At 40.1% G+C, this 13,751-nt stretch overlaps 1 protein-coding gene across 2 annotated transcripts in view; it reads left to right on the top strand.

Annotated features, from left to right (window-relative positions):
* Nucleotides 1-352: 352 nt before the first annotated feature.
* map3k1.S (mitogen-activated protein kinase kinase kinase 1, E3 ubiquitin protein ligase S homeolog) overlaps nt 353-13,751 on the top strand; it is a 65,137-nt gene continuing 51,738 nt past the window's right edge. The window contains exon 1 of one of the 2 annotated variants that reach the window (XM_018240978.2): nt 353-675. In XM_018240978.2, the coding sequence (XP_018096467.1) occupies nt 389-675 (287 nt within the window). In that variant the 5' untranslated portion in view covers nt 353-388. Of the gene's footprint in view, nt 676-3,289; nt 3,717-13,751 lie in introns of those variants that run through there. The other variant, XM_041580567.1, reaches the window with a different exon arrangement.

Raw genomic sequence — 13,751 nt, 5'->3', positions numbered from 1 at the left:
ACTTCCAACAACGCGCCCCCCATCACGTAAATTGCGTAAGAACGATCGATACTGTACCTTTTACCTGTAGGTTACTCCTATTACGTAAAGCCGCGATCCTCATTGGACACGCAGTGGTGGAGATAAAGTGATGGTAATAAGGAAATGGCTGTAGATAGATAAAATGTGATTTCTATTGACAAGCGGTGATATCCGAAGAAGCAAAAAAAAGCCCCAAACGTATGCTTTTTAACTTATGTTAGTTTGTGTGGCTACGCTGTTTGCGCAGCTGTCCGATACTATCGTCTTAGGTTACGCAGATTCTGTACTTGGCTAACTACGCCCAGGACATGTTGACCACGCCCCTCGCCTGGGTTGTCGCTACGGATGTAAACCTGGCCAGAGGAAGATGGCGGCCGCGTCGGGGAGTCGGAGCGCGTCGTCTGGATTAACTGCGGCCGCGGGCGGCGTAGAGGTCTCCGGTAGCCCTGAGACAGTGGGGCAGAAACTCCCAGAAGGGGCGCCCGGGGAGGGAGGGGGTGAGCCGCGAGCGGACTGGAGGCGCAAGCAGCTGCGCAAAGTTCGGAGTGTGGAACTGGATAAGCTGGCGGAACCTCCGCACGTACTGGGAGCGAGAGAACAGGAGTCTGGCCCGGGCAGCGAACCCGAGGAGGCGTCGGCGACCCATAGCACATGGTGAGAGGGGGTTAATGCCCCATGCACTTGTTCAGAAGTGTGCAGACAGTGCAGCTGAGATACTTTAACACTTACAGCCCGTTACTACTCACATTCTGCTGGGCTGCAGTGTCCTCCTGTAATTGTCACTGAACTACAACTTCCAGCATGTCCGGTCCATTCATCTAATAGGCTGGCCAGAATTGTTCCACCTGTGCCATTTACTTTCCTACAGTCTTAGTCCTGCCCTCAACTTAAATGTCACGGAACTCTTTTGCCCTGATCATTGTACCGAGGTTAATATTAAGATAGAGCAGAAGCCTTTCGTGTTAAACTCCCTGGGGGTTATAGTTCAGTTAGGGTGGCCACCTTTGCCGATGACTAAACCCGAACAGGGGGGGAATGTGATGTGATGTAGGAACAGGCATGATGACGTCATAGGTGGGCACAATGATGTTGGTGGAGTTATGACATCGGGGTGAGGTTGTTACATCACTTACCTGCCACTGTCAATGTTTTAAAGTGTTGGTGCCCAGTTCAAAACCACACAGGTGGCAACTCTATCTATATCCTGCTTGATGATTAAGCCCAATCCTTTAATTACAGGATGTTATCTGAGATCTGTTATCCAGAAAGCTCTGAAATGCAGCAATGCTAATTTAGAAATAAAATCTTCTTGTTGATTGATTTGCTCTTTCTGTAATAATAAGAAGTTAACTGCACTTGATAGTAACTAAGCCATGTTGGGGTGAGTATCTTAAATGTTTTTCGTTTATTGGCCAGATTATTGTTCGGGTTTCATAAGGCTGAAAACCGAACAGAATGTTGACAAGCCTTCCAAAAAACCAAACTGTTTCTGTCAAAACCGAACAGGTGGCAACCCTAAGTTCAGTTGTAGCTTTCATGTTACATGGTATAGTCTCAGAAGGGCTGGCTACAGGGCAAGGTATAGTGGGCACCCTTGCCTAGTATCTCAACAGCACTTTTTTTTTTTTTTTAAAGGGGGGGGGGGGTGGTGTCTTATTACTATGTATATCGTGGCTGCACACTCCCCAGCTCTTGTTGTACTACAAGTATTGTGACATCCCTCTGACAGCTAGATGAAGAGTAGTAACACAAAGGTGTTGTTGTGGTGTGCAGCTGCCAGCCAAACAATCATCATTCTATGTGAGGGGCATGATCTATAAGTTCTGCTGCTTGTCAGGTGAGAATTGCTTGAAATGAGATTCCCTTGGCTGTGTAACTCCTCAGAGATTGCTCTAATAGTTTCTTTAAGCTGGCATTCACTGGTCTAGCATTCGTTCTTGGTAGCTACTCTTATTGGCACATGATTGTCTTTCAGGAGGGGGGCTGCATAACTAGTTGGGGCTAAATAGGGAAACTATTCCTTATTATTCTAGTGCATCAGCAGTTTTCAGGCTAAAAAAAACTTTTAGCATCTCCTGAACAATGATGGCTATTTCCGATTAGATTACCGGCAGTTGTAGTTCCGCAACAGATGGATTATGGCAGGCTGGACAGCCACATTTCAGATTCAGCATTGTCTGATCGCCTAATTGGTCTGTAACTAGTCTTGCTGTTGTGAACTCCCATGATCCGATGTGGAAAGGCTTGTTTCCTGTTTCTTTTCATTGAGTGATTTAGAAGCCGAGAGCTTGTGTGTTTCTAGCTGCCTCTGAGTCGCATACAGTTAGGACTTTAGGGATTTTTTGGAAAAATCCCGATCTAAACGCTTCTGGGCAGTGCATGCAAAATCTGAAATGTACTTCCAAAGAGAAGAGAAGATATACTTAGCTGTGCTCCGACGGAGCTTAACTTCTCTTACTGGTTCATGTTCATTTTTACTGGCTGTGTTTCTTTTTATATATGTTTATTTTGGTATAACACCCATTAAGCCTGAAAGAGATACCAGTAGGTGCCATTTTTTGCATCTATTTCAGTATGTTCCTTTCCGAATATACTTGTTTTCTCTCTATAGACAGATAGATACAGATAGATACAGAGGTAAATACAGATAGATACAGATAGATACAGATAGATACAGATAGATACAGATAGATACAGATAGATACAGATAGATACAGATAGATACAGATAGATACAGATAGATACAGATAGATAGATAGAGATAGATAGATAGATACAGATAGATAGATAGATACAGATAGATAGATAGATACAGATAGATAGATAGATACAGATAGATAGATAGATAGATACAGATAGATAGATAGATACAGATAGATAGATCTAGAGAGAGATAGATCTAGAGAGAGATAGATCTAGAGATGGATATAGATAGATAGAGAGATATACAGAGAGATAGAGAGAGAGAGAGAGATATAGATAGATATACAGAGAGAGATAGATAGATAGATAGATAGATATACAGAGAGAGATAGATAGATAGATAGATATACAGAGAGAGAGATAGATAGATAGATAGATAGATATACAGAGAGAGAGAGATAGATAGATATACAGAGAGAGAGAGATAGATAGATATACAGAGAGAGAGAGATAGATAGATATACAGAGAGAGAGAGAGAGATAGATAGATAGATATACAGAGAGAGAGAGACAGATGTAGAGATAGATAGATAGGTATATCTAGAGATGGATATAGATATAGATAGATAGATAGATAGATATAGAGATGCCACTATTCCTGTGTAATGCAGACTTTCCAGTAATGCCAGAAAAATGCATGTATCATTTGCATTGTTGCATTGAAAGACACAGAAATGTCCGTAGCTTCATCTTGTGCATGCATTGTGGAATTAATGGGCAGTAATGTTCCCCTCTTTATTTGCAATTACACTGGGCAAACCTAGGAGTCATGCAGAATCTTTCCCTTCCTGTCAGCTGCTTTCTCTCCCGTCTTGCTTCTCCATTTGTAGCACACAATACCCCGTCTGTTCCTCCTGTGTTTCCCAGCCGGGGTTACCTGTCACTTTGGGAAGATGTGGGAACCCTCATGTGAAATTATGGGAAGTTAGCCGATTAGTACAAACCGATTAGCCAGTGGTAACACTACTATTTATGGAAATGAATCTTTGTAGGTAAGTGTAGCTTATCGTGTTGTGGGCAAAGTTCTTAATCCTTCCTTGTGCTTCTAAGTCATATGATTTCTATAAGGCAGTGTTAACTTCTGCCTGCTCTTTGTATTTCTAGTGTGTGCAGGTTTACATTATGATATACTATTTGCTATGAACACACATTGCCTTTGACGCGTATACTGTATGTTTTATTTGCATCTTTTTTATTTCTGTGAAGAATCCATTGTTGGCTTGTAGTACAGTTATTGGATCTGTTATCCAGAATGCTCAGGACTTGGGGTTTTCAGGATAACAGATCTTTCTGTAACTTGGATCTTCATACATTACGTCTACTAGAAAATCATGTAAACATTAAATAAACCCAATAGGCTGGTTTTGCTTCCAATAAGGATTAATTATATCTTAGTTGGGATCAAGTACAAGGTACTGTTTTATTATTACAGAGAAAAATCAAATTGTTTCTAAATAGTTGGATTATTTGGATAAATCCGTAATTCGGAGCTTTCTGGATAACGTGTTTCCAGATAAAAGATCCCATGCCTGTAATACGTGGCAAATAAAAAAAACCATACATAGTACTACTTTATTTCCTTGTTTCAGCATAGGAAGTTACATTCTTTTTTTTGCTTTAATGTTTGCAAATGTTTCAGTTAGACCGGTTTCACTCATATGTCTGTCCGCATGGATTGTATGTACAGCAATGCATTGCAGGGCAGCTACATTTGGTAGGGAATACATGGTGGTTTTGCCGCAGTATATTTTATTTGAATAATGCAGTTGTTAACTAGTGGAACAGTTGTTGCATTAGCCTGCTATTTTGTGGATTGCAGATGCCGTGCAGATACTTTAAGCGACACACATTATCTGTCTTGTGCACTACAGATCAGCCATTTAGCTGAATGGATGGATACAGTAAAAGAGAGTGACTGCTGTTTTTCTATTGTTACGCTGATTCGGGTGATCACTGAACTATTGAAACAACAGGAAGTGAAGAGAATCTTTGACTTTTCTTCACTTCCTTTCAGCCAAGCAATAGAATTTTTGGACAGATAATTCTTAAAAGGGTCGTTCACCTTCCAAACACTTTTTTCAAGTTGATTATTCACCAGAATTAGACTTTTTTCATTCACTTTCCATTATTTTTTTATTTTTTTTTACTGTTTTTCCAAAATCTAAGTTTAAAGTTGATTGTCCCGGTGTTTGAGTCTGGCAGCTCAGTAATTCAGGTGCAGATTCTGAACTGTTACAATTTAGTTACATTTAGTTGATCCATTTCTCAGCAGCATCTCTGGAATATTAGCAACTTTTGTATCAATTCTAACAGCTGCCTTTAACGCAGGGATTCTGCTCAGCAGGCACAAAGATAAGAAATGTATCCACTAAATGTATCGATTTAGAACAGTTTACAGGGTCGCCGACCCTCCGTCCCAGAACCTCAATATTAGAAAAACAGTAACACATAGAAAATAGAAAGTAATTGGAAAAAGTAATTATTTCTGATGATCTATCTGAAACCAACTGAACTTTAAAAAGTGTTGGAAGGTGAACCGCCCCTTTAAAGGTGAACCACCCCTTTAAAGGGCCATGATTTCTATGAAGAAGTTTTTATTTCAAAATTACACTGTTTACACTGCAAATAATTTACTCTACAATATAAATTTTCATTCCTGAACCAGCAAGTATATATTTTTCAAGTTGTAATATTGGTGTGTAGGCACCATTTTGGGTTATTTTGCCTGGTCATATGCTTTGAGAAAGAGCCAGCACTTTAGGATGGAACTGCTTTCTGGCAGGCTGTTGTTTCTCCTACTCATTGTAACTGAATTTCTTGCAGTGGGACCTGGATTTTACTATTGAGTGCTGTTCTTATATCTACCAGGCAGCTGTTATCTTCTGTTAAGGAGCTGCTATCTGGTTACCTTCTATCGTTTGACTTCTGGGGGGGGCTGATATACTTGCAGTAAAGAGTGACTGAAGTTTATCAGAGTACAAGTCACATGACTGGGGGCAGCTGGGAAACTGGCAATATGTCTATCCCCATGTCAGATTTCAAAATGAAATATAAAAAAATAATCTGTTTGCTCTTTTGTGAAACAGATATTAGTACAGAATTCTTCTGCAGCAAAAAAATTCCCATGACAGTATCCCTTTTATTCTACAGGCTCCGCAGCATTATCTTACCCTCCTCGATTGCCATACATCCCTAGACAGTTAGCAAGATGGTTAAAGTTGACCTAATCACCCCAACCAAATCTAGATATGTATAGCCAGCTTTATTCTGATTTCATATCACAAGTCTGTGATTCTGGTTATATTATATACAGTATGTTCTCTCTCTCTCTCTGGCATTCTCATCTTTACCCCATCACCAGGATGTATCTTAGAGGGCACACCCACTCAGTAGCCTGAAAATGTTTTTTTCCCCATCTATTATTGATTTTAAAGTGACTTTGAAGAGGGATAAAAAACAATGTAGACAATGGAGTTATTTACATGACTCCCACAGCAACCTGAAATTATCAGAAGTCGGTCTTATTATTAATCTTTAGGTTTTCACAAGGTAATTGCACTTAAAGAGGGGACAGGCAAACTGTCATTTTAGGTGATTCCATGAAAAAAATCAAACGACTTAAAAAAAGAGTTTGACATCCTTTGCACATTCATCTTGAAATGTTTTTGCACAACCTGTGTATAGTTTTCCTTCTAGTATGATGATCAGGCTGTACTTTCCTGCTACCATGCTTAAAAATCCCTGCAGTTTCGTTGCATTTACATCGTTGCTTTGGCCTTGTCCACATGTGAAGCAGCAAGTCAGCCTCTATAGAAAAAAAAAATAATTCAAATCCTCACTATTGAAGCAGTAAATATTGCTAATGTATCTGTTCAAGGCAGCTTTTAGTTTATTCTTCATTTTAAGGTGAATAACACTATGGGTTAATGCAATATTAATGTGCAACTGTAGTCCATTTCAGTGGGATTATAGTATAGCATTGGGTCGCTGTGTCTCTTCTCACAACCAGATCTCCTGTGGCCAGGGCTGCCATTAGAAATCACTGGGCCCCGTACAACAAAATTTTTGGGGCCTGCCCCACCCCAGATCCCATCCACTCCACACCACAGTTAAAAGACCACACAGACATCAGTGCTAAAAAGTAAATGCCCCCCCCACACACACACACAAGAGTATTTTTAAAAAAAAAAAAAAAATTGCTGGCAGGGGCCTATAGAGTATTAAAATAATACATTGGTGGCCAGGGGATTAAAAAAAATAACCACACATTGGTGTTCAGTAGAATTAAAATCTGGCTTCAGTACTTCAACTTTGCCTCCTTTCGTGACTTGGGGTCTTTTTGCTGCTTCAGGGCTTCAATTTCAGTTGTTTTCGTGACTATCTGGTCTTTTCGGCACTTCGGCAGTTCGGGATTTCGGAAAAGAGCTGAATAGCTTTGACGCTGTCAAGGGGAGCCCGGCTCTTTCGAAAAGTGCAGCACAGCCGGGACTTCCTGTTTCTTTGGTGAAGGCCTTTATCTGATTATCCTGAATTATGAGAAGTGTACTGTGCTTACAGGTTAGAGGCGTGCATGAAGAAATAAGGCCACACTGGCAAAACCCAGGTTTCTTTGTTCTTTTAGGATAGAGAGCTGTTACTAGGTATAGTTCTGGTGGCCATGAGAGGTAGCACTGCTGTCCTGTATTTAGTGCTTTTATAATGTTTATAATACACAAAAGCCATGAATATCCTGTAAATTATATCCTTATAAACGGTGAGTTCTGATGTCATCAGTTAAAAACGGTGCGTTCTGATGTCATTTCTGTCACATGACTCACTGAAACTTGTGTATTATAATAAATAAAAAAAAAGTTCCCCCAGTTGCAAAATATGAGGATATTAGAAGTTACCTCGGAGTTCCATGACCTGTATAAGGTCATGAAACTCCTGGGTAACTTATAATATCCTTATATTTTACAAGAGGGGGTACTTTATTCACTATATATTACAGTTTTTGTGTACTTCCTGCTTGATAAGAAATTTCAGGTAGGTAATTACCCCACGGGTGCTTCTTTCCCACAGGAAGTCATTAGTAAAGCCCTGACTACCGTGATTGTATACTTAAAGGGGTTGTTCACCTTCAAACAACTAGTTGTTATCAGATAGATCACCAGAAATAACGACTTTTTCCAATGACTTTCTATTTTCTATGTGTCACGGTTTTTCTAATATTGAAGTATGAAGTGTCATTTCTCTCCTTCTGAAGCAGCTCTGGGAGGGGGGGTCGCCGATCCTGTAAACTGTTCTAAATTGATACATTTAGTTGATACATTTCTTATCTTTGTCCCTGCTGAGCAGAATCTCTGGGTTTCATTACAGGCAGCTGTTAGAATTGATACAATTGTTGCTAATACTCCAGAGATGCTGCTGAGAAATGTATCAACTAAATGTTGCAAAATTGTAACAGTTCAGAATCTGCACCTGAATTACTGAGCTGTCAGACTCAAACACCAGAGACAGGAACATTCAACTTTAAACTTAGATTTTGGAAAAAACGTAAAAAATAAATAATGGAAAGTAATTGGAAAAAGTCATTATTTCTAGGGAACAATCTAAAAACAGCTAAATTGAAAAAAGTGTTTGGAAGGTGAACAACCCCTTTAAGCTGACATGTTGGTGGGTTGCTTCCCACTGATATGATTGTGGGGTATAGCTGCTACATGCCACTCTGCTCTGTGACTATCCCCTAAAAATGCTTGCTTCCATGATGCTTCCTAATGATATTTATGAGTAACGATTCTCACTAGGTAGTGACAATCAATTCATAGGGCAGGCTGCTGTAAGGGGATCCAAAATATTGGCTGGATAAATGCTTAGCTGCTGTCCTGGGCTAAAACTATAGCTATGGTTTTCTTTTATAGCTTGTGTATGTTTTGAAACACATTGTTTGCCAATGCTGAGTTTGACAAAAACTGGCATAAACTGTCCACTTCATTTAAGAATATCTGGAGAACCCACTCATATTAATATGGCAATATACCATCTTGAATATTTGGTATTTTCCAGATCATGCAGATTCCCAAGCATGCAAATAGCTGATTTGTGAAGGGAACCTATGGCTCACGGTGTTATATAATCTAACCTATTTGTCTAATTTTCCTGATTATGTCATCAGACCTGAAATAATATACTTTGTCACACTTATACAGGAGTACAGGTATTGGACCTGTTATCCAGAATGCCCGGGACGGGGTGGCACTCAGAGCATTTGGTCGCCCGAAGTTTCCTCGTGAGGCACTCCGAGCGCTGCGATTTCCGAAGTCGCCTGAATTTTCCGCGTGAGGTGGCTTCGGAAAACGAAGTGTTCCAAGTGCCATCCCACCAGCGATTTTCATTCTAGCCGGCGGGAAGGCAGTTCGGGGGGGACTAGTCGCCCCGAATAAGAGGAGATTTGTTGCCGGGCCACTAAACTCGCTAAATCTGCCTGTGTGTCTCTGCCCTTAGTCTACTAGAAAATCATGTAAACATTAAATAAACCCAATAAGCTGGTTTTGCTTCCAATAAGGCTTAATTATATCTGAATTTCGACCATGTACAAAATACTGTTTTATTATTACAGGCAAAAAGGAAAGAATTTTTAAAAAAAATTGATTTGCATATGCAAATTAGGGTTTGGGCAGGCAGAAGGATTCGGCCGAATCCTGCTGAAAAAGGCAGTATCCTGGCTGAATCCCGAACCAAATCCTTGATTCTCTGCATCCCTACTTTAGTGTTGGTATTATACTGTACTCTGTTTTCATGATTTTACATTTAACTGTGGGCTTGTTTTCATTGCACGTTACTTATTCTTCCTGTCCAAAGTTCTTTCCCAGTTCCCTATAAAAGTAACCTTAATCTTCTTTCAGTATAATTTAGTGAACTGCGCTGATTTAATCCTATATGGTGGCAGCTCTGGATTCAGTCATGAGGATAATCACATATCCAGTAAGGGTCTGGCCACACGGGCAGATTCGGGGAGATTAGTTGCCAGGAGATTAGTCTGCCTTCTGCCGGCTAAAATGAAAAAAAAGCTTGGGAGCAGGCACATGGAGCGCCTGCCCTCAGGTGATTTCCATTTTAGCCGGCAGAATGGGGGGATTAGTTGCCACGAAGAAGAGGAGATTCTCCTGGCGACAAATCTCCCCGAATCTGCCCGTGTGGCCAGACCCTAAAGCTTCAGCTGGGGCAATTTATTGCCTTTTTGGGACGTAACTCTTATATCAGATGTTTATGCTGTGTTAATTTTGTTGTGACGCTCTACTATACTTTAAAAAATTTTAAATGTTTTTTCAAGTAAAGGCTTTATTATGCCCAGGTTGAATAACTCAGGAATGTGCCCGCAAAACATGTATCTAATGTACCTAAGGTATTGTCCTGGTTAAGACTACTGTTATATTTCAGGGTGTTTAATAAGTGTAAGCAGCCGGTAAAGTTAATATTTCAGCAAATCTGTGCCACTGAGCAGCGGGTGAATGCCTGGAATGTTTGGTCTAATTCCCAGTTTCAGTACTGGGACCAGAAACTGACCCCAAGGTTATAGAAAGTTGATAAGTTGAGGCTTACAGTGTTGTGCAGCTGGTCAGGTGCTCTTTGTTTCCCACAGACTCCATTTGTCCTGTATGTAGCAATGACGGACAGTAGGTATGTCCAAATTGGAGTCCTACAGCTCTGTGTGAACTACAGCTACCATCTCCCTCTGTGTATCTCTGCAGTAAAGGTGCTTTTTGTGGAAGACGCATGGGGGTAAATTCACCTAAGAGCGACTTTTCGTCAGTGAAGGCTCCACCACACTTTGCACCACTTTGCCATTCATAAATTTACCACTACTCTAATTCAGAAAAAAAATGCGAAGTTGCGTCTGTAGCGTTAATTCGTCAGTGTGAGCATTTCATAGGGAACTTTTGCTAGCTTTCATTTCTGCCTAGTGAAACTTCATTAGTACACTTGCGCTTAGGTCAATATGAATTGGGCGGGTACATATAGGTCGTCTATACGTCTTTATTAGAGATGTTGGTGCAAATGCTTGAAGTGGCCACTTATTATTACAAATGTCTAAGGAAGCAAAATAAAGACTAAATAGATCCTCTAATGCCCTAGACTTGAGCCCACCCTAAAACAAAAGTGGGATGCCCCTGTAATTGTTAAAAAAAAATTAACACAAACATTTTCAATAGTTAGAACTTTGGAAGACGATCCCGCTTTAAAATATGAAAAAACACCAGCGTTTTTTAGAACTTTTATGACTTGTCAGCATACAGAATACGATGTCACTGACATACGCCAGGTCTAAAGGTGGCCATAGACGTAGAGATCCGCTCGTTTAGCGATGTTGCCAAATGAGCGGATCTCTTCCTGATATGCCCACATTGAAGCGGTCCCTATCATAATGGATCCGATACGGGCTGTCGGATCGTGGGACCGCATACACGCATAGATGTTGCCAAATGAGCGGAACTCTTCCTGATATGCCCACATTGAAGTGGGCCCTATCATAATGGATCCAATACGGGCTGTCGGATCGTGGGACTGCATACACGTATAGATGCGACTGCGATCGAACTGGGTTTTTTAACCTGCTGGATCGAGATTGCAGCTTTTATCGGCCCGTGTATGCCTTAAGATGTTGAAGGAAACTCTGAATTCTGTAAAATTTGCATTGGATTTCTGCTGAATTTTTGCTTTCAACGGCCACTTTGCCCTTCAGTAAATCTGCCCCATACACTGTACTATTTTGCAGATTGTAAAATAAAATATACATTGATAAAAAATTTTTTTTGCCACCTGATTATTTTAAACATTTTATTCAGCAGGAATCATAACTGATCTTCACCTCCAAATTCAGTGATTTGAATGGTTAGATTTATTAAGGGTCTAATAGTAAATGAAAATTTGAATTCTAATTTTTGAATTTTTTTTTTTCACAAATTCGAATTTTAATCCCCCAATTTGAATGTGAGATTTATCACACCTTGACTTTGGAAACTGCTCTAATTTGTATATGCGCCACCTAAAACCTGGTGAATTCATTTACAAGTCAACGGCAGAGGTCCGTTGTCCCATATTAATAGCCTTCCTGACATTCAAGTGTTTTTGGAGGAAAATGCGATTCGAGTTTCACTGGTATTTGATTCGAATACCAAAAAATTTTCGGATCGTTTCCATTCAATTGAATTTTAGATGTTTTTTCATAATAATTTTTTGATAAATAACCTCCCATATGAGTTTGAGTATATTTGAATTTATTAGAGTAAAAAAAAACTCTCATAAATTCTTAATTCTAAAGTGACTGCAGTTATTAACTACTTGCAGTACCACCTATGGCCTGGTTTACCTATAGGTTGATCCTAGAATGCAACAGAATAAGCATCTCCTGCAATTTGTTACCTCAATTTTTAATGATGTTCAAATTTGTTTCATAAACTGGTTTAGTTCCCCTTTAAGTATAGCAGACTTAAAATTTCAAAACTAACAAAATTCGCTAGATTAAAGGGAAAGCAACCCCTCAATTTTTTTCCCAGTTCCTCCACTGGATCACCAAATTAAGATAAAATTATAGGTCAGCGCCACAGGCTATGGAAAAAAACAACCCCAATGCAGCTTCACTCTACCGTTTGAAAAAAAGTTCTTTAAACACTTTGTTTTATTTAATTATAGTTTTATTTTGCAGATAGCACTTTGTAAAAACCACTAAAACACTTTGGAACACACAAGAAATATCTGTGCATAGGCTTTCTATGGTTTAAGACATACAGATTTGTTTTGTAACCCACTGGTGACTGCACTGAATGTTAACAATATCGCACTAGGTTCTGTTTGTTTTTTTCCATAGCTTGTGAAGCTGATCTGTAATTTTATCTTGATCTTAGTTCCCCTTTAAGTCTTTTATCCTTTATCACATCCATGCTTATCAACATAAAAGCATATTTAGTCTGCTAACATTGCTTTCTACTCATAGGAAACCCAAGTGAATTCCTTGAATTAAGTGCAGAGGACAGCATCCCACAAGGAAATATTTAACGATAAACAATGTGGAATTTCATCATTGCTATAGGCTTGCAGTGGCTGCAATAGAACTCTCTCGTTACATATCACAAGTAACAAAGAAATATCTAGGAATCCGTTATAGAAAATAGCATGTCAAATATACGGTAACGGCAAGGTTGCATGTGCATGATTTCTGAGCCAGTCTTGTGGTTGAGCCATATGATTTCATTTACCGGAATCCTGTGGAGAAGATTTCTTTCTACCACAAGTTTTGCTTTGAAGAGGTCTAAATAAAGGGTATCTTTACCTTTCTTACGACATCTCATATTTACCTTTTATAGAAGTACAGGTATGGGATCCATTATCCAGAAACGTGTTATCCGGGAAAAAAGGCCGTCCCATAGACTCCATAAATTTATCCAAATTTAAAACAATAATTACCTTTTTCTCTGTACTAATAAGGGCTATTCCACACGGGGAGATAGCGACGCGTTTGCGGTCGCGGCGACAAAGCGCCGCGACAGTCGCCGCGACCGGCGCAGGCGACAGTTTTGTATGGGCGCCTATGTAAAAACGCCTGTGCTAACCACACGAGGCGATGCGCTTTTCAACAGTCGCCTGAAAATGCCTCGCCAGGCTTTTTCAGGCGACTGTTGAAAAGCGCATCGCCTCGTGTGGTTAGCACAGGCGTTTTTACATAGGCGCCCATACAAAACTGTCGCCTGCGCCGGTCGCGGCGACTGTCGCGGCGCTTTGTCGCCGCGACCGCAAACGCGTCGCTATCTCCCCGTGTGGACTAGCCCTTAAGAAGTACCTTGTTCTTGATCCAAACTAAGATTTAATTAATCCTAACTGGAAGCAAAACCAGCCTATTGGGTTTAGTTAATGTTTACATGACTTTCTAGTAAACTTAAGGTATGAAGATCCAAATTACAGAAAGATCTGTTATCCAGAAAACCCCAGGTCCTGAAAGATTCTCATTAAAAGTTAACCTTTTTTGAATCTCAGTACCTGCAACACAAACT

The sequence above is a fragment of the Xenopus laevis genome, chromosome 1S (assembly GCF_017654675.1).
Source record: "Xenopus laevis strain J_2021 chromosome 1S, Xenopus_laevis_v10.1, whole genome shotgun sequence".
Taxonomy (NCBI): Eukaryota; Metazoa; Chordata; class Amphibia; order Anura; family Pipidae; genus Xenopus; species Xenopus laevis.
Note: the sequence above shows the minus strand (reverse complement) of the source record. Positions and strands in the feature narration are given on the sequence as shown.